Raw genomic sequence first — 23850 nt, 5'->3', positions numbered from 1 at the left:
ACAGCTATGGTGGCTTGTGGCTTGGTGTGGATAACATTGTTCCAAAAGGAATATAGCAGGTGTGCCAAGTAATAATACTAATACTACTAATACTACTACTAATAATAATAATATTTTTTATTTATACCCCACCCTTTCCGATTTAAAAACCGGGCTCCGGGCAACTAACAACAAATATAAAACATTGATTTAAAACGACTTTAAAAACAGCTTAAAAACAACATAAAATACAACATAAATGTAGCATCGCCAGGGCTAACTGGCCAAGTTAGTCCTGCTAGGGCCAGCAAGGAGACCAGGGAAGAATTTAAATGTGGGGTCCCAGAAGGGTTTCTTCATAGAAAAGGGGAAGGGAAAACTTGAAGGCCAGGCGGAATAGCTCTGTCCTTGCATCCTCCTCTCCTGTTGTTCCCAGCCAGGTGGTTGGACCATGCAATAGGTAAAACAGAAAAGATCACAACATATATAATCAGAATAAAAACAACAACCCAATCACACACACACACACACACACACACACACCAGAAAAGAGCCACATTTTAAAAGGGTATATGTAAATCAGATCAACTAAAGGCCTGGTTAAAAAGGAACGTTTTTGCCTGGCACCTAAAGGTGTGTAATGAACTTCCCTGGGGAGAGCATTCCACAGGCGGGGAGCCACTGCAGAGAAGGCCCCGTTCTCGTGTTGCCACCCTCCAGACCCCTCGAGGAGGCACATGAAGAAGGGCCTCAGAAGATGGTCTCGGGGTCTGGGGAGGCTCATATGGAAAGATGCGGTCCATGAGGTATTGCGGTCCTGAGGTGTTAAAATCAGACCAGAGGATGCTTTAGGAAATCTTGTATATTGAATCTCCCAGGACTTTTGGTTATTTGGGGTGGAGGGGGGTATTTTTGCGTGCAAGTCAGTCACATGTTTTATCTCAGCTGGCTGCACTTTAGGAACAGCCTCACACTTCAGATTTCCAATCTATGTGCAGTGAATACCAAGTCCTACCTGTACATATATTCAAATCCACAGGTATGAAACAGTGGCAGAGCAAGTGTTTGGCTGGCAAAAAAGGCCCGGGTTCATTTCCTGTCATCTACAGCTTAGGTTCAAAAGGACTTTTGCCTGAGAACCTGGAGAACTGTTGGCAAGCTCTGTAGACAGCACTTAGCTCAATACCAACAGCCTGACTCAGTATACAATAGCTTTCCTGTGTTCCTGCCTACCATAATTCATAGTTCTATGTGATTTTCTCAATTCAACCCAAAAGCAATAACCGTACTCAGAACATAATATTGTGGCAACTTGTCTCCATTTGAAAACACACAAAAAGGGTAAGAAATGTTATTAACGTTGTCCGTGCAAAGGTTTGAAAAGACAAGACTTCCTCAAGATTTAGTAACATAGTGCCCTCCAGCTATTACTGAAATCCCCGTCAGGGTAAATGGGAGCTCCTGGGATAGTCAAGGATGATGGGAGCTGTGGGTGGTTTAGTTGAGATTCCTGCATTGTAGGGGATGGGACTAGATTACCCTCTGGATCCCTCCCAGCTCTGTGATTCTATGAACATCCGGAAGGCACCATGTTGGGTATCTGATTACAGAAGGAATGGAAGCAAAATTAAAGGAGGATCCCTGTTGAAGAACACTATGTAAATAAATGAGTTTTTAAAATAAATACAGAGACAAAAGGAAGCGAGCAAGAAAAACAAGCAAGCATAAAGACCACAGGTCTATGGGACACTGTACCACAATCAAACAAAAACATTTCAAACTAGTTTTAAGAAGTTACAGGTGGGTAGCCGTGTTGGTCTGCCATAGTCAAAACAAAACAAAATAAAAAATTCTTTCCAGTAGCACCTTAGAGACCAACTAAGTTTGTTCTTGGTATGAGCTTTCGTGTGCATGCACACTTCTTCAGATACACTGGACTTCTGTCTCTAAGGTGCTACTGGAAAGAATTTTTAATTTTATTTAGTTTTAAGAAGGACAGAGTGCCATCTACTGGGGACACAGAAAACAACCATTTAAAGGAATTCACTTTTTACCAAAAAACATATTTCACCCTAAGGTGCAGATGGGGCTTGTCAACCTGGGAAGTTGACAAGGAGAAGGGAAACTCTCACCCTAAACCTCTGCTGCCTTGCAGAATGTCTTTGGAAGGAGTAAACCCTACACAAATCTGGAGTGGAGTCCCTAAGCTGGTTGGGTGGCGCCTTGCATGCCTCCGTCCGGCAACTCCTGCAGCCAAGCTGGTGCCAAATGTATTGCTCTGCTTTCCTTTGGACCGCATCAGTGAGGCCAAGGCGAGAGTCTTGTTGTCTGGGCAGCCCTAGACCTCCATACACACTGCCCAGGCTTTCACCCTGGGGAGGTCACTTTGGTGCTGCTAACACCGTGGTTTGACTCCACCCCTGGAGGCGCACTCCATTGTTTCTTGGGACAGACGGATGCCAACAACGATTTCACCCTGATTCAGTGGTTCTGTTGCCCAGGGTTGTTAGCCTAGTTTCATCCGTTCAATCTAGGCAAGGCGATGTTTATTATGGCAAAGAATATGGTTGGCCTATTATATTTCATTAAGATTCAAATCCTGTTAATCCCCATGCACCTGAAGGGATGTTCTTCCTTTCCTCGTAGAATACAGTGGCCCAGTTCATACACAACACAAAGTGAAACCATGGCTTAAGTGCAAACAAGCAAAAAGTGGCATCCCAGAGTGAAGGCTGCAGCTGCCGTGCTCTTCTCCCTGGTCTAGCCAGTGCTAGGGATGGGGAAGAAATTCAGTTCAGTTCACATTTAAGGGCAAGCCTACCTAATTTGCACAAATAGAAACTCCCTTTGAAATTCACACTCCTACACGTCTTGCAAGGCACTTCTCCAGCCAATTAATGTGTATCAAAACTTCATGTACTAGGCTTAAGTGATCATAAAGGTAAAGGTACCCCTGACCGTTAGGTCCAGTTGTGGATGACTCTGGGGTTGTGGCGCTCATCTCGCTTTACTGTCTGAGGGAGCCGGTGTTTGTCTGCAGACAGCTTCCGGGTCATGTGGCCAGCATGACTAAGCCACTTCTGGCGAAACCAGAGCAGCGCACAGAAACGCCATTTACCTTCCCGCCAGAGCGGTACCTATTTATTTACTTACACTTTGACGTGCTTTCAAACTGCTAGGTTGGCAGGAGCAGGGACCGAACAACGGGAGCTCACCCCGTCGCGGGGATTCGAACCACTGACCTTCTGATCGGCAAGCCCTAGGCTCTGTGGTTTAGACCACAGTGCCACCCATGTCCGATTAAGTGACCATACAAAGGCATATATTAGTGGAAATTGCAAAAATGTATTACAGGAAATTGCAAAATTCAGAGAAGTGCCAATTCCAAAGGATTTACATGTTTCAGTTCACATATTGGTTTGGGGAGAGCAAATGAGGCAGGTTCACATAAAAATGCAAACTTAACTCATTTCTCCACAATCTCTAACACAAAGGCAAAGGTCAAGGAGTTCAAGGAACATAACAGTAGAGCAGAGATCTTTGGCAGTAAAAAGATTACCAGTGATCTTTAACAAGGGGTGTTTCAGTGGAGCACAGAGGGTAGAGGTCCAATTGAAAGGGGTCAAGACAGATGTTGGAAGAGAGAAACTCAAGAAATGGAACAGCACACTCCAGGGATTTAGAGGCAAAAGGGTGGGGGGAAGCAAGAACAACCAAGATCCTAGAGGGCAAGGATGAGTCAGTGAAGGGGGGGAGAATTGGAGAATGCGGAGCAGGCAGGTGGAGGGCAAATCTTAGCAGAGCATCAAATACAGAAATTCCAGAGATTGTTCCAGAGATTGTTGCAATGGGTGTGGATCAGGGAGGTGCAGTAATGTTGCTTGGCCAGATAAAAAGCAGAAGGTAAAGGAAAGAGCCGGAACTGAAAGGGAGCAAACTTGCCAGGTCTCTTGTTTTCTGCCAGGACCTCTCAGCAACCATGAAACCATAAGTGGGGATAATGAATTGAGGGACAGCAAGCCAGGGCTGGGGTTCAATGGGGTGAAAATCTTGATGGGGCCAATGGGGCAAATGTTGAAGATAGGGAGGAGTGGAAATTGGGAACTGTATTGTCAGTGCAGTTTCCTCCTGCCCAACATACAGTTGGCATTCCATGCCCACTGGGCATGCTCAGTTCTCATTGGGCTCTTTTGGGTCTCCCAGAGTGGGTGGGCATAAAGATATACCACACTTACACAGGCTTTCAGGTTCCTGAGTCTCGTGAAACCTCATTCTTATATAGGGGTGGTGTCATTTTGGATACATAAGGATTGGCACTAGAGAATAAGTGGGGCCCTGCAGCAAATTCTATTCCATCCCCTTTCCACCCACCCCAGTTTTCCTTGTCATCATCCCCCCAACACTGAGCATTCCATTCCCACTGAGCATGCTCAGTACTTATTAGACTGTTTGAGTTTCTTCCTCCATTTTGTCGTCTCCCCCCCCCCCCATTTTGGATATGGGAGGGTGAACAAACTTGCCCCCAGTCCCAGAGACATTAGCATCTTGTATTTCTTAATGGATTTCAGTGGGTAGAATTGGAGAACTTGGGTACTACAGAACCCTGTGCAAGGCCAAATTCCCCCCCCCCCCCAGCCCTCGCGCTGTCTTCCCAAAGCCAGGTGAGAAGGCACTCAGCTTTGGGAAGGAGGTGCAGAGGCTTTGGCAGGGTCCTAGAGCCCTTCCCTTCTTTCTTCCCAAAGCTGGAAAAGCATTAACTAGGCTTTAGGAAGGAGGAAGAAGCCTATCAGAATCTCACGCCTCCTTCCCAAAGACCAGTACCTCTTTTACCGAGCTTTGAGACAGCACCCTCCCCTCCCAGTGTGTGTGTGTGTGTGTGTGTGTGTGTGTGTGTGCACCACTCACACAGCCCTAAATTCACCCCTAAGGATGTTTCTCCCTTCCATCCCTGGGGCCATTTAAAAACATTTCCCCAGTGTGAAGCAGAAAATGACCAGTCCTCACAGTGAGGTGGTTTTTTTCTACACTGTTCATCTCTATGTGGTTCTGCCCTCTTCCACTTCTCCATTTCAATAACCCTACCAGCTGGATGCCAGTCCCCACCCTCACCCGGGTCTCAGTGTGACAACATTCCACAACAATGTGTCATCATTGGGCTGATGTGCGGGGGTTTCCTTACAAAGTTTTTCTTAGAATGTATCTTCTCCCGCAAACCCCAGGGTTATCTGATTCTGCTGATAAATATAACTGGAGAATAAGTTAATAAATCTGTCAAAAAGTCAACCAAGAGATTGTTTCAACTGCCCTTGAAATAGGGACATAATTTGTGGTAAAAGGGAAGACCCTCTGCAAGAGAAACACCTGGTTACCCAACAAATTGTGCTACCTGAAGTGGATCCCATTCTTAAGATTGATGTGCACAACTTATATTCTGGTAAACACACAAAGTGAAAACAGCTAATATAATAAGCAGTGCAATATTTCTTGTACAGTACAAAGGAAAATAAATGGGTGAATGGATGAGCAAAATATGGGAAGAATTAATAGAATACCCTTGTAATATCAGATATGGGAGTTATTCCAACTTTCTTGAAACGACCCCCCCCCCATTTACTATAATAAGGAATCTTTAAAAAAGGCTATTATCCTTTTCTACTCTTTCATATAAGTGGATGGAATTTGCAGGTAAAAGAGCCCCTCCAAGGTGGATGAGGCCTAACAAATTCCAAGTAAATTCATCCAGAGGGTTTCATTTTAAAAAGAAAAGAAAAAGTCCCACAAGAGACTTAGTGGGGGTGAGTTGTTTTTTTAAAATCTGAGGATGTGAGGGAGCTGTCCCTGGGTGGGAAACCTACCAAACATTTAGATCAGGGGTGGCCAACTCCCAAGAGACTGTGATCTACTCACAGAGTTAAAAACTCCCTTTTGTGGGGTTCAGGTCAAAGTTGTTGAGTTTTTTCAGGGAGGAGGTAAAATGTTGAGCTTTTTTTAGGGGAGCCACAGTTGTTCAACTTCTTTGGGGGGAGCCAACGATCTACCAGTGATCTACCACAGACATCCAGTGATCTACTGGTAGATCACGACCTACCTGTTGGACATGCCTGATTTAGATAAATATGTTCAGGGGCATCCTAGCTTTCATTTACCTTTTTAAGGAGAACTGTGGTTGAGTCATTGTTTCTTCTCTCACACACCCTGCCTTTTCTTGGAAGCACCCTCATTGAAGAAGGGAAAAGAAAGTACTAGGGTTTTTAATTGTTAGGGGGAAGAATGGTTGGGAAAGAAGCAAACCACCCCAAGTTTTAATTTCACTGCTAATGTCAGAGACATCCTGCTTTTGAACACCAGTTGCTGGAAACCAGAGGATGGGAGTCTGCTCAGGTCCTGCTTGCAAATTTCCCTACAGGCATCAGGTTGATCACTGACCTGATCCAGCAGCCTCTTACTGTGCTCTTATGACCTGCTCAATAACCCACATAAATAGCAGCTTTCTTTATTTCTCCCCACAAATCACTGTGTTTTGGGTCCACTGGGAAAAACCGTGAATTAAAAAGTAGACCATCGAAACAAAACACACATATCCTTCCTTCTTTTTCTCTTCCATCTTCCTTCTCCTTTCCAAGCTCCCCCCACCCCACCCAAAACACGGGGCGTTTCCTCAGTTAATTTAGTTTCATTTCTCAGAATAGAAAAGCAGGGAAAGAGGTTATGAATTAAACTCTCTGGTGTCGGAATACGACTCTGGAGAGAAAAAAACCAGAGCGAAAGAGCCGCTTGGAAGGCTGGGGACTCCCTGACCCGCCTTGTTAATGGGGTGATGAGACTTGGGAACATGAGAGTCTGCTCTGCTTGGCTATGTCATTCAGGATTCACACAGAGGTGATGCACACCCTTAAGAGGCATGCTGGAAATTGCTGGATTGCTTCTACGTTCTGCCCAACAGGCTGCCAAAGTTACATGGCAGCATAAGGACATCACACGCAGTTAGAAAATCCACCCCCCTTTATGGTATTTCCCTGCATAGAATCATAGAATCGTAGAGTTGGAAGTGACCCTGGGGATCATCTAGTCCAACCCCCTGCGATGCCAGAATATGCAGCTGTTCCATATGGGGATCGAACCTGCAGCCTTGGTGTTATCCCAACACTCTAACCAACTGAGCTGAATGAATGAATGAATGAATGAATGAATGAATGAATGAATCTTTATTTGCATCAGCCATAGCAATAAAACAACAATACGATATACAAAGAATAGAAATAAAAACTCAATTATATAAAATACATTTTAGGGTTTTGAATCAATAGTCAATTAGTAGATCTTATTCTAATTGCCCCAGCTAAAAACCTTGCAACCTTTGCTGTCACCTGCTTATCTTGATCTGCCAAAAGAAAAGACTGTGTGGCAGTGGCTGGGCGACCCAGAATGGACAATAAAAGAGGGGTGATAACCTCATTCCTCAAGTCTTTAAAAAGAGTGCAAGCCAGAAGGGCATGCACCATCTCCACAGGGCCATAAGTGGTTTTCGTGTGGAATCTGTTGGAATCGTCCCTCAAGTACAGCTGAGGGCAATACATTCAATCTTACGAGAGTAAAAGTGCATCTATATTGAGTCCCATGGACTGCAAGAAGATCGAACCTATCCATTCTTAAGGAAATCAGGCCTGAGTGCACATTGGAAGGACAGATCCTGAAGCTGAGGCTCCAATACTTTTGGCCACCTCATGAAAAGAGAAGACTCCTTGGGAAAGACCCTGATGTTGGGAAAGATGGAGGGCACAAGGAGAAGGGGACGACAGAGGATGAGATGGTTGGACATTTTAGAATTGTAGGCTATGCAGATGTTGTTCTAACACTCGATATCATTTAGGCACTGACAAATTAGACTGTTTGCTTTACTAAAACCCTAAGTGAGTAGCCGTTGTGGTGATAAACTACAAGAGTGAAGTTTTTGATAGACAATTTTAGTCCAGGCACTCTTGTGACAATCTTGCAGCACTAGGGATATTAAACTGGGGGGGTTTTGAGTTTAGGCGAAGCCAATAGTTAAGTGTCCTACGCCAGGTCCGTAATTCTACCAAGGGAAGATTGGCCTCTAGGCGCAACCAACTGAGCTATCTAGGTGCTGAGGGTTCCTGACCCCTCGCTGTCCAAGTGTGCAAGTCCGTCCACTTTTCTACATGAAGGGATGGTACATGTGTCATCTTCACTGTTAAATAAAATGCAAAAGGATGAGGCTATCCAGATTTGCCATAGGACTGAAAAATCCTTCAGGGACAATAGATTTTAGCATCCGTCTGTCTCGGGAGACAATGGAGGAGTGCGCCTTTGGGAGTGAAGTCAAAGCACTGGATAGTTACATTGCTTGCTGTGACTATAAATCAGAGGTTTTCAGCCAGTGTGTTGTGGTACCCTGGGGTGCCTTGAATGATGGTCTGGGGTGCCGTGGGCAACACTGGCCTCTGTCCCTCTTCCCACTCCTCCCTCCTCTGATGCCCTCTTGCGTCTCTACCTCCCAAAGGCTTGTGTGGTTGTTTGTTGCAACAGCCCCAGGCGAATGGTGCCTCTGGCGCTGGCCAGAGGCTGCTGGTTGCCAGGACCTGAGGCAGCCTCAGAGTAGGCAAGCAAGTGGGTGAGGGAGCCTAATCAGCCAGCCAGCCAGCCCTTGCTGTTGGGAATGGACAGACAAGTGGTAGGCCGGGCAGGCAGGCAGGCAGGGAGGCGCTGCCCTGGCCTTTCTTGTGCTTACTGTGTGAAAGGCCTGCCTGGGAGCTGGCACCAAAGGGGAGCCATTCTGCCATGCAGGCCTGGCAGCGCCCACTGCTGCCTCTCAAGGTGAGTAAGGGGCTGTCCTCATGTTCACCTCTGGCCCGTCTCCGTCAGGCTGTTATGGCTGGGGGCATCCTCTTGCCAGGCCCCTGTGGGGCACTGTGAGGAGGCACCCCTCTTTGGGGCAGGGGAGTGGCTCAGAGACTGGGGTGGTAGCGGTAGCTGCCCAAAGGACTCCCAAGGAGAGGGGAGAGGAGAAGAGGCTGAGAAGACACTCCACAAGGGAAGGTGTTCAAAAAGGGGTGAGGGGCTGTTGGCTCTGCAGGCAAGGGGTGACGTAACTGGGTTCCTGAGCCCCACAGAGGTGCCACAGGAAAAAATGTGGTTGGTTAAGTAAGCCATGGGCTCAAAAAGGTTGGAAACCTCTGCTGCAGATCATTGATCTGGCAAGCACCACTATAGATACTGAACAGGATTGGCATTTGCGCCAAGATTGTGCAAGTAATGGCGTTGGCTCCAGTGTCATCTCTTGCCCTTGTGAACCCATATTAGTCAGATGGAGCAGAACCTGCATTGGCGCAGTCAGAAGCAATACAAAAAGGTGCTCATGTCTTTCTTCAATATGATGGCCGTGGTTGATGGAGAATGACTAACAGGTTAACAAAAGCTTGCCTCTGTGGTCTCAAAAGATGATTTATGTTTCTGGGTTTGGCAAAGGGTATGCGTGATGCAATGTATCTAACATTATTTTAATTGAAAAGGAGATTTAGCTAGTCAGCAGTCATGACAAGCTTTAAGTAATTAGTGGGATAAAAAAAACACAACTTCATCTGCCCTTTGAAAGCTGGGAGGAAAATTAGCCAGTATAAGCTAAGTGCACTATCATAGACTCACCTGCCACCGTTCATTGACAGCATAATTATTTTCAGTCCAGAATTAAGCATAGAATCACAGAATTAAGATGATGGTTTTTAAAAAATTACTTTTCAAGCAAACACTTGAACTGCATCCAAAATATACTGTGACCTCTGCTCCAGGCAGGGCATTTAAAAAAGGGGGGAGGGGGAGTCAAATAGCTGATGGATCACAAAACATTGAGGATCCTTTCATAGGAAATTCTTATATAGATAGCAGAATAAAAATGCTACCACCTTCCTGATGACCTTTGTCTTACCAAAACTGCTGAATTTTTAAAGCAACGAATCAAATAATCCTCTGATATTAACAAGGAAGAATACACCTCCCAGTGTAACCTTATAGCATTGTATCGCATTGCATTAATGCAAAAACCGGTGTGCTTTTGAAGCAGAGCTTAAACCCCATTCACCAAATGACAGCTGCTTCTAGACATAATGGCAATATGGGGGGGGGGGAATTATTCAATGCTGCTACTACAAGAGCATAATTGTACACCCCCTTTCAAAAGGCCTATGCCCTGTTGGTCAGAACCAAAAGCCATATTAGCTTTTCTGCAAGCTTTCCCACAATGTGGTTGTTTTTTCATTATGACTACCGCCATTTGTTGCCATTTTTATGTGTGCATGCATTAAAAATCTGTTTATGTTTGTCTTAAAAAAAAAACATTTCTTCGTATTATCTTTTTATTATGAGTATGTTTTCTTCTGCAAAAAAGGGTCTGATAGATTACATCAATCTCTCTGTGAGATATGGTCTTTCCTCCCTTTCTAAACTAAATAGCAGTGGAGCTTTGTTGTTGTTCAGTCGTTCAGTCATGTCCGACTCTTCGTGACGCCATGGACCAGAGCACACCAGGCACGCCTATCCTCCACTGCCTCTCGCAGTTTGGCCAAACTCATGCTAGTAGCTTCGAGAACAGTGTCCAACCATCTCATCCTCTGGTGTCCCCTTCTCCTTGTGCCCTCCATCTTTCCCAACATCAGGGTCTTTTCCAGGGAGTCTTATCTTCTCATGAGGTGGCCAAAGTACTGGAGCCTCAACTTCAGGATCTGTCCTTCTAGTGAGCACTCAGGGCTGATTTCTTTAAGGATGGATAAGTTTGATCTTCTTGCAGTCCATGGGACTCTCAAGAGTTTCCTCCAGCACCATAACTCAAAAGCATCAATTCTTCGGTGACCAGCCTTTTTTATGGTCCAGCAGTGGAGCTAGGGTTGCCATATTCCCCAAAGTTGAGCTTTTTTTTAAAGTCCCCCCAGACACCCCATTTCCTAGAAAACCCAGATGTAAGGCAGCCCTAAGTGAAGCAAAGGGAAAGGGGGCCCATAAGCTATGTGACAGTTCAGCACAGTTATAAACAGGAGCCACCAGCTACTAGTTATGAACTTCTGTGGTTTTTAGAATCTGATTTGCCCCTGTGAATCTCTGTGGTCCAAAATCTCTCCCTGGTGTAAAGGGTCATGGACCTGTGCTTTAGTCCAGCTAGCCCAGGATCCTGTTCTCACATTGGTCAACCAGATGCTTATGGGAAGCTCTCAGGCAGGACTCGAGCATGACAGTGCTCTCCCCTCCTGTCGTTTCCAGCAACCGGTGTTCAGAGATATATTGCTTCAAACCGTGAAGGTCGAACATAACCATCGGGGTTAGTAGGCATTGACAGCCTTCCCCTGAGTGAACTTGTCCAGTCCTCTTTTAAAGCTATCCAAGTTGTTGGCTCTCTCTCTCTCTCTCTTGTGGGAGCAAACTCTGCAGTTTAACCACGTACCGTGTGAAGAAGTTCTTCCTTTTTGTCTACGCCGGAATAAAACCTGCCAGAATCAGCGTTAACCTGAAAGTTAACGCTGCAATTAATTCTGGCAAGATGTGTGCAAAAGGTAGAAGGAATAAAGACGGCAAGGTAACACGGGGATAAAAAACAGGGATACCTAAAGAAATAGCATGCAATAATGCGTTAGGAAGCAGCGAAGCTATAAAAAGGAAAGTACAGTAATTACTCAATTGAGTTCCAAAGGCTCTAATGAAAGGTTTGGCCCACCCCGCTCCACCTATTCTCCATGTTGACATGCTGATTAACCAGAGGGAAGAACCCAAGCATGCATATTGGGATTAGCTATTAATTATTATAATTAGCTAATGATGGGCTAGGCTAGCAATTTGACAAAAAAAAAAAAACCATACATTTGGAGTATGATGCAATTGCACATTTGTGTATAAAAAGGTAAAAACTGCCTTCCGAGGACACCATCGCTGCATTTCTGCACAGGGAAGGTCCTCTGTACGTTGTGCTGCAAACATGAGTTTCTTTAGCCAGTCCTCCAGACAAGCCGCTTCTTCCCGAAGCAGCAGCAACAGCAGAGGACCAGCAAGGATGTCTGGCCATGGAGCATGCAGCTTCAGCAGTGGATCTAGCGGCAGGGCCTTTGGTGGAAGCTCCAGTTTCAGCGGTGGATCTAGCGGCAGGGGCTTGGGTGGAAGCTCCAGTTTCAGCGGTGGATCTAGCGGCAGGGGCTTGGGTGGAAGCTCAAGCTTCAGTGGTGGATCTAGCAGAAGGACCATTGGTGGAGGCTCCAGCTGTGGTGGCGGCGCCTGGGGCTCTGGCGGGGGCATGTGCGGCATGAGTGGGATGTCTGAGAGTAGAGGGAGATGGAGTTCTGGTGGCATGTCATGCGGTGCTGGCGGGTCCTGGGGTTCAGGTGCTGGGTGGGGCACCGTTGGAGGTGGGTCGGCCGGGGGCTTTAGTGGCTTTGGGGGCAGCGAGGGCGGATTCCTTTCCGGCGGCGAGAAGCAGACGATGCAAAATCTCAACGACCGCTTGGCAACCTATCTGAATAACGTACAAGCTCTGGAGGAGGCGAACAGTGACCTGGAAAAGAAGATTGCTGAGTGGTACGAGAAGTTTGGAGCAAGCACCAGAGGCGGAGAGCAACGGGATTACAGCAAGTATTACGCAGTCATCGATGACCTTAGGACGCAGGTATGGAAAGAAACAAGCCACGCAAATATGTCGCAGAGCTTTATTTGCTGCTTTTGTTCGATTCACAAGGCTTATACAGCCGTACCTTGGAAGTCAAACGGAATCCGTTCCGGAAAGTCCGTTCGACTCCCAAAACGTTCAGAAACCAAAGCGTGGCTTCTGATTGGCTGCAGGAAGCTCTTGCAGCCAATCGGAAGCCACGGAAGCCCTGTCGGACGTTCGGCTTCCCAAAATAGTTCACAAACCGGAACAGCCACTTCCGGAGGTTTGCAGTGTTCGGGAGACAAAATGTCAGAGAACGAAGTTGTTCGAAAACCAAGGTGCGGCTGTATTTATGTTGCAGATTTGCAGGTGGAGAGGGGCAGGAGAGAGTTAATGGGGCCAGAGGGACTGCTGAGGTCCCTTAATGGTCAACAAGCCAAGTTGCCAGACACATCTATTAGGGAAATTACAGGTGAATGGCCCTTAATAACTAGGAGATAGCTGGAGACACCAGAACATAGGAAGGTGCCTTACACTTAGCCAAGATGTTGTCTACACTGAGTCATAGTGATGGCCATGATTTCAGAAAGGCTTCTCTCCTAGACCGTTCTGGAGATGCCAGGGATTGAATCTGCATGCATATCACTGAGTTACAGCCCTTTCTCAGAGACACCTCTGGAAGGTGAGATCCATTTTGATGAAAGGCATACTTTTATTCCCTCAGCCCTTACATAATAATAATAATCATCATCATCATCATTTATTGAGTTTATATACTGCCCTATACCCAGAGGTCTCAGGGCGGTTCACAGAAAAGATCGCAACATATATACAGTGGTACCTTGGTTTAAGAACAGCTAAGTTTATGAACAACTTAAATTAAAAACGCTGCAAACCCGGAAATACCGGTAGGTGTTTTGGTTTGTGAATTTTGCCTCGGAAGCAGAGCATGTTGAGGGTGTTCCATTTGTAAATTGAGTCCCCCCACTGCTATGGGAAAGCATGCCTTGGTTTAAGAATGCTTTGGTTTAAGAACGGACTTCCGGAACGGATTAAGTTTGTAAACCAAGGTACCACTGTAATCAGAATAAAAACAACAACCTAATAACACCCCGTCACCATAATGATGTTAAGCAAGATCTGTGTTTGGGAGAGAAACGGCGATTCTCATTTCTGAGTAGCACACACCGAGAGAAAAGAGGACTCAAGTTGAGCTCCAGAAAGCACCTCTTAGGGGCTGCTTCTGTCTGGTGATCTGATTTGGAGCAGTGGAATCTGTTCCCTGCAGGTTTAAGTCATCTGCCTCCACCTATGTTCAACCTGTAAAGCTCAAATATTACAGCCCTCTAGGCTGCCAGCGATCCCTCTTCCTGGGAACATGTCACCATTTGGGGAAGTGGGGTGCACCTGTGCACGATAATGAACATCTGGGTTGGAAAAAGGGGTGGCACCGTTTTAAGGGGTCTTGCAGCTTCCTCCTATGTTACGTTTATCATCAGATATTCAAAATTATTGAACTGTAAGATCTGGCTTGACAGCTGTTAATTTATACAGTTCTTGTTGGAATCCTATCTGATCAGAGATCATATACAGGGTGTCATGTAAGAATATAAAATGAGCCCTGCTGGATCAGGTCAAAGGCCCATCTTATCAAGTACCCACTTCTAATGGAGGCCAACCGGAGACCTATGGGGAGCTTGCAAGCAGGACCTGGGTGCAACTATAGTCTCCCTACTTGTGATTCCCTGTAATTGGTTTTTAGGGGCATACTGCCTCCAACAGCAGAGGCAGAAAATAATCATAATGGCTAGCAGCCTATTAATTTGTCTAATTCTCTGTTCAACTCTTCTAGGTTAGTGGCCATCACTAGATTTTCTAGAATCTAATTCCAAAGTCTACCCTTAATCTTCTCACATTCCATTTCATTGGATGTTCCTGAGAGAGGGGGGAAATATCTGCCTATCCATTTTTCCACACAATACATAATCTTACACTGTATATTCCTCTACCATGTCCTTACCTGCTTTTTTCCTCAAACTAAGAAGCCTCAAATGTTGTGACCTTTCCTCATAGAGAAGTAGCTCCAGCTCCCCAGTCATTTATTGCTGAAATATGAACAACATCTGGGTTGGAAAAGGGGGTGTCACCGTTTTAAGGGGTCTTGCAGTTTCCTCCTACCTGCTTTTCTTTTCTGTGTTTTTTGTTGTTGTTAGAATTCTTCCATTCTAATAATAAACTCCTTAAACTTATTGGATGCTTAGTTTTAGACAAAATCTATATAAAAGAGAAGAAAGAAATGATGTCGTTTTAAAACCCGCAAATCTCCTGTCTATATAATACTATATATTCCCCTCATTAATTAAGTAGATTTGTCTTGACTTCCCACAACAAAAGGAGACAGTTAAGATATGTAACATAATTCAGAATCCGTCCTATTCTTAATGGTGCTAAATAATAATTACTGTGCAAATTAAAATTAAAATCGGATAGAAATTTCTAACAGCGCTGTAGTTTATTTCTTTGGGGGGAAACCATGACTATTTAAAGTGGCATCATGGTGCTTTAAACATGTGTGAATGAGTTGGGAGAGGAACTTGCTACATGTCCAAAATCCAACATTCAATTATATATTAACTATTGATTCTTTCTTTTGCAGATCATTGCTGCAATTACAGACAATGGCGGCCTCATTTTGCAGGTCGACAATGCTAGGCTGGCTGCTGCTGACTTCAAGCTGAAGTAAGTGGGACAAAATGGACATCTGCTCCGCATGCTGGTGGAGACGTTTGCTGAATCATTCGTACAGAGCAGAAAAACCAGCCTATTGTGAGATCTCCAGCATGCATGTCCCATGAGGTGTAAATACAGCACATTAAACCTGGACCCACAACATGCTTGGGTGGAACAAATTCATACCTGCCAGGGAAAGAGGGACTACTCGGGAGGAGCAGGGAGAGAGAGAGGAGCAAGCTAGAGCTGGGAGGGAAGACAGCGATTCCTCCAGGGAAGGGGGAGTCACTGGGCTATAGAGAACAGCCACCCATAATCTCCACAGATTCATCTTCCTCCTCCAGCCCCCATCAGGAAATGTCTCCGGAAGAGATGCCAGGGCTGGGGATGACAGAGCAGAGACCCAGCACCGTCAGTCACAGACAGGAAGATGAGCCGGGGGGGGAGGAGACGCAGACGTCATTTTAGGGTGCCGAGCCGTTGGTTGTGTTGGCGGGCACGCAAAAGCCCGCCACTCCGAGAAACTGAAACTGACTGAGCAGTCATGGCTGCAGAGACTCTGTAATTCCATTATGGACAATAAATAGTTTGAGCTTACCTAAAGGCTTGTCGTTACTCATGAGCAACATCCAAGGGAAGGAGTAAATCCCTGACAATACCCACCAGCCAATTAATTGCATTTGCATGCTCCAGCACAGCCCCAACCATGTCTACTCAGAAGTACGTCCCGTGCAGTTCAGTGGGGCTTACTCCCAATGGTTATAGGGCTGCAGCCCTAATTTAACATCATAAATTTAGCTGAGTGCTTAACTAATTCCAGGTTTGGTTCACAATGTGTGACACAAACACCGCTGGAAACTGCATCTTCTTTATTGAAACAACAGTTAAAACCTGGTATACAAGCAAATGGCCCCAACGTAAAATAATATGGGAACTTAAAAAGAGCCTGCTGGATCAGGCCAGTGGCCCATCTAGTCCAGCATCCTGTTTCCACAGTGGCCTGTGGGAAATCTGCAAGCAGGATTCGAGCGCAAGGGACATCTCCCCTCTTGTGGTTTCCAGCAACTGGTCTTCAGAAGCATTGCTGCCTCCAACCGTGAAGAAAACCGATGAAGGCATCGAAGAAAACACCCACAGAAAAGGAATGCGTTTCCCTCTCTGTGTTCAGATGTTTCCCACATGATCGGCTGACAACCTTTTTAATCCATTTTGCTGTAGGTACGACAACGATGTCGCTCTCCGCCAGAGTGTTGAAGCTGACACCAATGGCCTCCGTAAGGTCCTAGATGAGATAACCATGAGCAGGAGTGATCTTGAAATGCAGATTGAAAGCCTGACCGAGGAGCTCGAGTATATGAAGAAGACTCATGAGGAGGTAATGTAGGACTCAGTTATGCCTAAAGTCAGGTCCAATATGTGTGTGTTTGTGTATATATACCTTTACACACACACACACGCACACACACACACACACACACACACACCTTAAGGGCAATGGGTGCTTGCCATGGGACTTAATAGCATTGGTTTGCATTACTCATATAGATAATAGGGGAGCGGGTGGCGCTGTAGTCTAAACCACTGAGCCTCTTGGGCTTGCTGATCAGAAGGTCGGCAGTTCAAATTCGCATGATGGGGTGAGCTCCTGTTGCTTTGTCCCAGCTTCTGCCAACCTAGCAGTTCAAGAGCATACCAGTGCAAGTAGATAAATAGGTACCGCAGCAGTGGGAAGGTAAACGCCGTTTCCGTGCGCTCTGGCTTCCATCACGGTGTTTCGTTGCGCCAGAAGTGGTTTGTCATGCTGGCCACATGACCCAGAAAGCTGTCTGTGCACAAACGCCGGCTCCCTCGGCCTGAAAGCGAGATGAGCGCCACAACCCCATAGACGCCTTTGATTGGACTTAACTGTCCAGGGTTCCTTTGCCTTTTCACCTCTACATAGATAATAAACAGACCAGAGCCCAAATCAAGCTTTAGCTATGCATGAACAACTTAAGGTAAATGATGGAGCAGAATACAAAAGAGTACAGGGGTGCCAACTTGAATAAAATATTGTTGGTGGCCCAGGTAAGCCCCACCCCACATAATCAATCACATGACGCAGTGCACAGCACACCATTTGAATGGGAATGCCCATCAACTCTGTGAGGGCCTGGTCCCCTCAAATATTTTATTGTGGGAGCTGAGGCCCCCATGGCCCCTAGGAGTTGGCTTCTATGAAATGGTAAGAGTAGGCACCCCCAAACTCAGCCCTTCAGATGTTTTGGGACTACAACTCCCATCATCCCTAGCTAACAGGACTAGTGGTCGGGGATGATAGGAATTGTAGTCCCAAAACATCTGGAGGGTCGAGTTTGGGGGTGCCTGGGTAAGAGGGTCCTCACACCTACACCTGCTCAATCTATTTTGGATCAGATGCAGACCTCTCTGAAGTCTGGGCAGTAGAAGCAAAGTTATTGAAACCAGTCGACATCATCTAGAAAACATTACAATTACTCAGAGATACTCCTGGTATTTTTTTTAAATCTGATTTATTTTCCTGCTATTGCAGCAAGTGTTGAAAGATCATTTTTATTGGTGCAGGATTTGAGCTCTATGACCGATACCACAGCCGGAGGCATTGACGTGCAAATGAATGCCGCCCCTGGAGTTGACCTGACTGCCCTCCTCAATAAGATGAGAGGAGAATATGAAGCCCTCGCTGAGGAGAACAGGCAAGACATTGAGGCCTGGTTCAACGAACAGGTAGGTGGCGGAAGTGCTCACTTTTTATTATTTAAATTGTTTTCATTTGGTTTTACAAACTCATTCACACTCACTCATTCACTCATTCACACTCATAGTCAAAGTAATACAAAAATAAATAAAAACACAAGATTCTTCTGAATCTCAACACTTCCCTCCTCCCCTCCGTGGGTTCTTTAGGTATTCTTTTAAAAACTGCACACTATACAGTGGTACCTCGGGTTACAAATGCTTCGGGTTACAAACTCCACTAACCCAGAAGTAGTACCTCGGGTTGAGAACTTTGCCCCAGGATGAGAACGGAAATCGGCGCTGGCAGTGGGAGGCCCCATTAGCTAAAGTGGTACCTCAGGTTAAGAACAGTTTCGGGTTAAGAACGGACCTCCGCAATGAATTAAGTTTGTAACCCGAGGTACCACTGTAAGTCCATTTAATTTACAATCCTCCATTGTATCCAAAGTCTATGTATCATTGCAAGAGTTAATTAAAACCTGCCAAAGAGTTAAAGTGTTTACAGTGGTCTTTCAAATATAATATGATTTTGTCCAATTCCTTTTTGAAGCTTTGATCCTCCTGATTTCTGATTTTCCCAGTTATTCTTGCCATCTCTGCATAGTCCAGTAATTTCATCGGCCAGTCCACCTTCGTAGGAATCTTGTCATCTTTCCAGCTCTGGGCAGGCGGCATCCTTGCAGCTGTTGTAGTGTACATAAACAATATTTTCAGTTCCTTCTGAACTGCAACTACAATTCCTGACAAAAAGGCTTCTGGTTTTGTTTTGTTTTTTTAAAAAAGGTTATTTTAAACATTTTTTCCAATTCATTATATATCATTTCCCAGAATTCCTTTATCACTTTACAATTCCACCACATATGATAAAAGGTGCCTTCCTTTTATCTTGCAGAGAATGCTCACTTTTGACTGCAAAATTATTCATTTGACTAAAAACCTTTGGATAACTCTCTCTCCCTCTTTTAATCGCTTTATTTCAGAGTCAAGAACTGAATAAGCAGATCAGCAGCAGCGTTGAAGAGACCAGCACCAACAAGAGTGAGATTACCGAACTAAGACACACTCTGCAAAGCCTAGAAATGGAACTGCAAACCCAATTGTCTATGGTATAAGAATTCTTTCTTTCGTTCAGTTAGCATCTTTTTTTTCTTTGATAATTTTTATTTTACAATTTTACAATTCCAAATAAACGTTTTACAAACTTTAAAATATCCAATGACTTCCCTTCTTCTCTTTCCGTGGTTCTTTTTGTGAATCATACATCCTTGCATATTTTACTATAACCATTCAAATCAATTCTCCACTTTTATATCAATCAAAAATTATTTACTCTGTTGAATTTATCTTAAGGCTGCCAGTGTTTTCAGCTGTATACAGTTATTTTCCATATGATCAACTCACTCTTCTTTAAATGTATGTTCTTTTTGCTCTCTTATTCTATATGTTAAATCTGCAAGTTCTGCAGATTCTGCCAACTTAAGTTGCCAACCCTCTTTACTTGGGACCTTGCTCACTTTCCATTTTCGGGCTAACAGTTAGCATCTTTCTTTACTTATTAATTTATTACCTTTCTAACCCTTCCTTAAGTTTAAAACAAGAAGAGAGATAGACAATATACACAGATGGCACACATGGCCTTGTAGCATCCAGCCCTACCATTAAACATACCATGATCTTTTAAATGTGTTTGTGGGAGGAGCTATTTGTTTGTTTATGTTTTTTATTATATGTTTATGTTCTCATTTTATCTTTTTATACCACTTTCAATGTACCATTCCCCCCCCCCTTTCATCAGAAACAATCTCTGGAGGCCACCCTGGCAGATGTAGAAGGCAGATTCTGTGGCGAACTTTCCCAGATACAAGGAGTGATAAGCAACGTGGAGGGACAAGTGGTGCAGATCAGGGAAGACATGGAAAGCCAAAACAGAGAATATGAACAGCTCCTGGATATCAAGATCCGCCTGGAGAATGAGATTGAAACCTACCGCAGTCTGCTGGATGGAGGAGACAGGTGAAAAAGGAGGAACATGGTAGAAGTCTGCCATTCCTAAATGTCTTTGATTCTCCTTTGCCTAAGGGTCCGCACATCACTTGGTTTCTCATTGCTTAATTGGACATTCCCCCTCTCAATATGCACATCCTCCAGTCAGTTTGCATAGTCTCCGAGAAACATGCCCTTTCTTTCTATTTCTGGTTCAGAAATGTGCAAATGTATTATGAGGCAGCCTGCTTGTGCTGGTTAAAATAATTGATCACATTGGATAATGCAGACATCCTGGACTTAGAAGGTTATGATTTAAAATTCAGCTGGCATGCATATCTCTGGTATGGGAAGGTGAAAATTTTTAAAATTTTTATGAACCATATTCTAAGGAAGAATTTGTAAAGCGTTTGGGAGAAATATAAAAAATACGCTGCTTCTGGCCAACTGCCTAATTGTACATGGTCCATAAAACAGATCCTCCTACTGATCAGCAGAGTAGCAAGAAGATTAACTTAGCAAGAAGATTATAAAGTGGGGTATCAAATCCAAACTCCTCCTCCTCCTCCTCCTCCTCCTCCTCCTCCTCCTCCTTCCGCAGTCCAACCCCCTTTCCACCACTGTCAGCTGTTCTCTAGTCAGCTGAGCAGCACAAGGAGGCTTGCGGGGAAAGTAATGTCTAAAATTTTCCCTCCTCCACCCACAATTCCACAATTCTGATGGACCACCACCACCCATGCTTCTATTAAGCTTAGGAGAAAGTTTGATAGTAGCTTGGGGGGCAAATACAGGAATGGCAGGGGAGGAAAACTTTCACCAGCTGAGGAAGGGTTACCCAGCAGTGAGGGAAAGGGCTGTGAGAGAAAGAGTGTGAAGTACTTCTGCACCCAACCACCCACAATGATATTAGCACACTTATTCAATACATCCAAACTTCATTAAGGTTCAGTTAGATGTTGCCTTTTCTCATCTTTTTTTTATCTCAATCCCACATAATATCTACAATAAAGACTTTACTGATCTTGGTACTGCCAAATGTACATTCACAGAAGCCCTCTTTTTTTCTATAACCAAGTCTAAAGTTTGTTTGTTTTTTACTGTTCTTATAGTGATTTTGAATCTGGATCCAGAAGAATCTCTTCAGAAACTAGATCTAGAGGATCTGTAGGTTCAAGTTCTAGAGACCAGACATCTTCCAGCTCTGGATCCAGAGCTTTTGGCAGTGGAGACTCGAGATCCATGGGATCTAGAGGGTTCGGATCTTCCGGTTCTTCAGATTCCAGATCCAGGGTCCTAGAAACTTCCAGCTTTCAGTCACAGTCCAGAGGCTCTGGGTCTGCAGACTCACAATCTAGAAGCTCAGGATCTACAGACAGAGGATTTAGTGGTGAAAGTTCCCAGGATTCAGGATCAAGATATGGAAGCACCACCAGAGGTAATACATGTTGTTCTTATTTTTCTGTTAAAAATGCACATTTCTAAAAACAATTTTATTTTGCTACTAATTTCAGAGGGCGAAATAGTGCTGATAAATTGCCTATTGATGTACCAAAATTGAACTGAGATTGTTGTGTATATGGCAGGGTTGTGCTGGTGAAGAAAGTATCAATGTTAAGGAGCCACCAATGTAATAACAACTTTACCTCAGATAAAATAAAATAAAAATTCCTTCCAGTAGCACCTTAGAGACCAACTAAGTTTGTTTATTGGTATGAGCTTTCATGTGCATGCACACTTCTTCAAATACCTCAGATAGTCACCCAGTGCAGAAATTGCCCAGTGGGATGGTTGATCAGGGTTGCAGCTGTTCCCATTGGCCCTCGTCCCTCCAAGCTGCTATTTGCATGGGCTATGGATTGTGGGTCGACTCTGGGCAAATGGGATATTGATTGCACAGTGTGTGGCACAATGATAGAGCATCTGCCTTACATACAGAACATCCAAGGTTCAAACCCCTACATCCCCAAGTAGAACTGAGAAAGCAGACTGAAAACCTGGATAGTTGCTGCCAATCAGTGTAGACAATACTGGCTTAGATGGGTCAATGGTCTGGTTCACTATAAGGCAGCTTCCTGTGTTTCTATGTAGTACAATCCCCCCACCCCAATGTTTAAATAAGAGCTCCATGATCTGCCTGTTTAAAAGAATAACTGCTCCCCTAAATGCCTGCATTTCCTTTCTTGCACAGATGTACAAAAAACAAGAGTGATCAAGACAATAGTGGAAGACAGAATTGGTGATCAAGTCGTCTCGACTCACGTCCAGTCAGTTGAAGAAAAGCCAATTAAATAAGCCCTCTCAGATTCTCATGGGGAATCTTTCGAAGCATGCCATAGCAGATGCATGCCATGAAAAAAGCTATGCCAAGATGTCAGGAGCTCGAAGATTTCTGCCTTAAACCCACAATGCTGTGTTAGAATTGGCTTTTTTCTCTGCTTCTGTCACTGCTGCTTTCTTGAGCACCTTTCTTCCATGCAAACCAAGACAAAAAACCATGATCTTATCAGCTAGCACCCTGCAATAAAGATTTTCCTTCTGTAGCAAGTAAATGGTAACACTGTGGTCATGTGTCTTTATTTTAAAGCATTGTCTACATACTGCCTGTGCCAGTCTTCTCCAAACTGGTGGCTTCTAGGTGCGTCGGACTACAACTCCCATTAGCCCCAGCCAGCACAGCAAGGAAGGTCCGTGGATCTCTTGGTTTCAGATCTACAAACCAGTCACAGATAGGACAGCCCTCAAACAGAGGACACCATCGAAGAGAGGGCTGCCCTCTGAGAGTCCTTCAAAAGAGGGGACTCCCCTCAGTAAAACAATCACAGCACCCCTGTTTCCAAGCTACTGCAGCTCTGTGCATCATAATTGCCCAGTCCCATGAAGATCCTCCACATAGAAGCCCCAATGATCATTAAGGGCACCTCCATGTATATGAGGCCAGGCTGTGAGTTCAAAAGCCCCCTGCGCTCCTGGAGCACTTGTGGAGAAGCTGTCATTAGACCACCAGTCACATGTTGGTGCAGGAATAGATATTCTCAGGCCAAAGGGCTGGATGTGGCCCTCTAGGCCTCTCTACCTGTCAGGAATCCAGGCCACACTTCCTCCCTAGCCAACTCTTCTTTCCCCAACCCCTCATCCACCCTGTTTCACACCCTCAACAGCTGTGTTTTCGTGTCTGGAATATGTTCTAATGATTCCTCTTGATTTCCTGGACAGAGAATGTGTGTAGAAACTTGCTCCATCCACTTCTGCCTCTGGCCCTGCCCAGCACTGACTTGTGGCCCCTGGAAGATTGCCACAGGGGAATGTGGCCCTCAGGCTGAAAAGAGTTCCTCATCTCTTTTCTTGGATCCTGGAGTTTGGTACGGCAAGTTTCCTGTCCAGACCCAAACTGCAGGGGATGAGGATGTGGCCAACTGAAAATTGTTGTTGTTCAGTCATTCAGTCGTGTCCGATTCTTTGTGACCCCATGGACCAGAGCATGCCAGGCACACCTAACCTCCACTGCCTCCCGCAGTTTGGCCAAACTCATGCCAGTCGCTTCGAGAACACTGTCCAACCATCTCGTCCTCTGTCGTCCCCTTCTCCTTGGCTTGTGCCCTCCATCTTTCCCAACATCAGTGTCTTTTCCAGGGAGTCTTCTCTTCTCCTGAGGTGGCCAAAGTACTGGAGCCTCAACTTCAGGATCTGTCCTTCCAGTGAGCACTCAGGGCTGATTTATTTAAGGATGAATAAGTTTGATCTTTTTGCAGTCCATGGAAATA

At 45.0% G+C, this 23850-nt stretch overlaps 1 protein-coding gene across 1 annotated transcript; it reads left to right on the top strand.

Moving 5' to 3' along the window:
- The first annotated feature begins 12289 nt into the window (after positions 1–12289).
- LOC117059267 (keratin, type I cytoskeletal 10-like) lies at positions 12290–22461 on the top strand. The gene is made up of 8 exons (XM_033170877.1): positions 12290–12637; positions 15276–15358; positions 16568–16724; positions 17933–18094; positions 19087–19212; positions 19902–20119; positions 20625–20689; positions 22278–22461. The coding sequence occupies exons 1-8, from the start codon at positions 12323–12325 to the stop codon at positions 22379–22381; spliced, it is 1230 nt and encodes a 409-aa protein (XP_033026768.1). The 5' UTR covers positions 12290–12322; the 3' UTR covers positions 22382–22461.
- The last annotated feature ends 1389 nt before the right edge of the window (positions 22462–23850 follow it).

Source organism: Lacerta agilis, chromosome 14 (genome assembly GCF_009819535.1).
Source record: "Lacerta agilis isolate rLacAgi1 chromosome 14, rLacAgi1.pri, whole genome shotgun sequence".
NCBI lineage: Eukaryota > Metazoa > Chordata > Lepidosauria > Squamata > Lacertidae > Lacerta > Lacerta agilis.
The sequence above is the reverse complement of the archived record's forward strand: the minus strand, read 5'-3'. Positions and strand labels throughout refer to the sequence as shown.

Coding starts and splice junctions, on each gene's coding strand:
- LOC117059267 (XM_033170877.1), top strand. CDS start 12,323: ATGTCATGCGGTGCTGGCGGGTCCTGGGGTTCAGGTGCTGGGTGGGGC. Junction 16,725..17,932: donor TGAAGAAGACTCATGAGGAG/GTAATGTAGGAC, acceptor TTATTGGTGCAG/GATTTGAGCTCTATGACCGA. Junction 20,120..20,624: donor CTGCTGGATGGAGGAGACAG/GTGAAAAAGGAG, acceptor AAGATTATAAAG/TGGGGTATCAAATCCAAACT.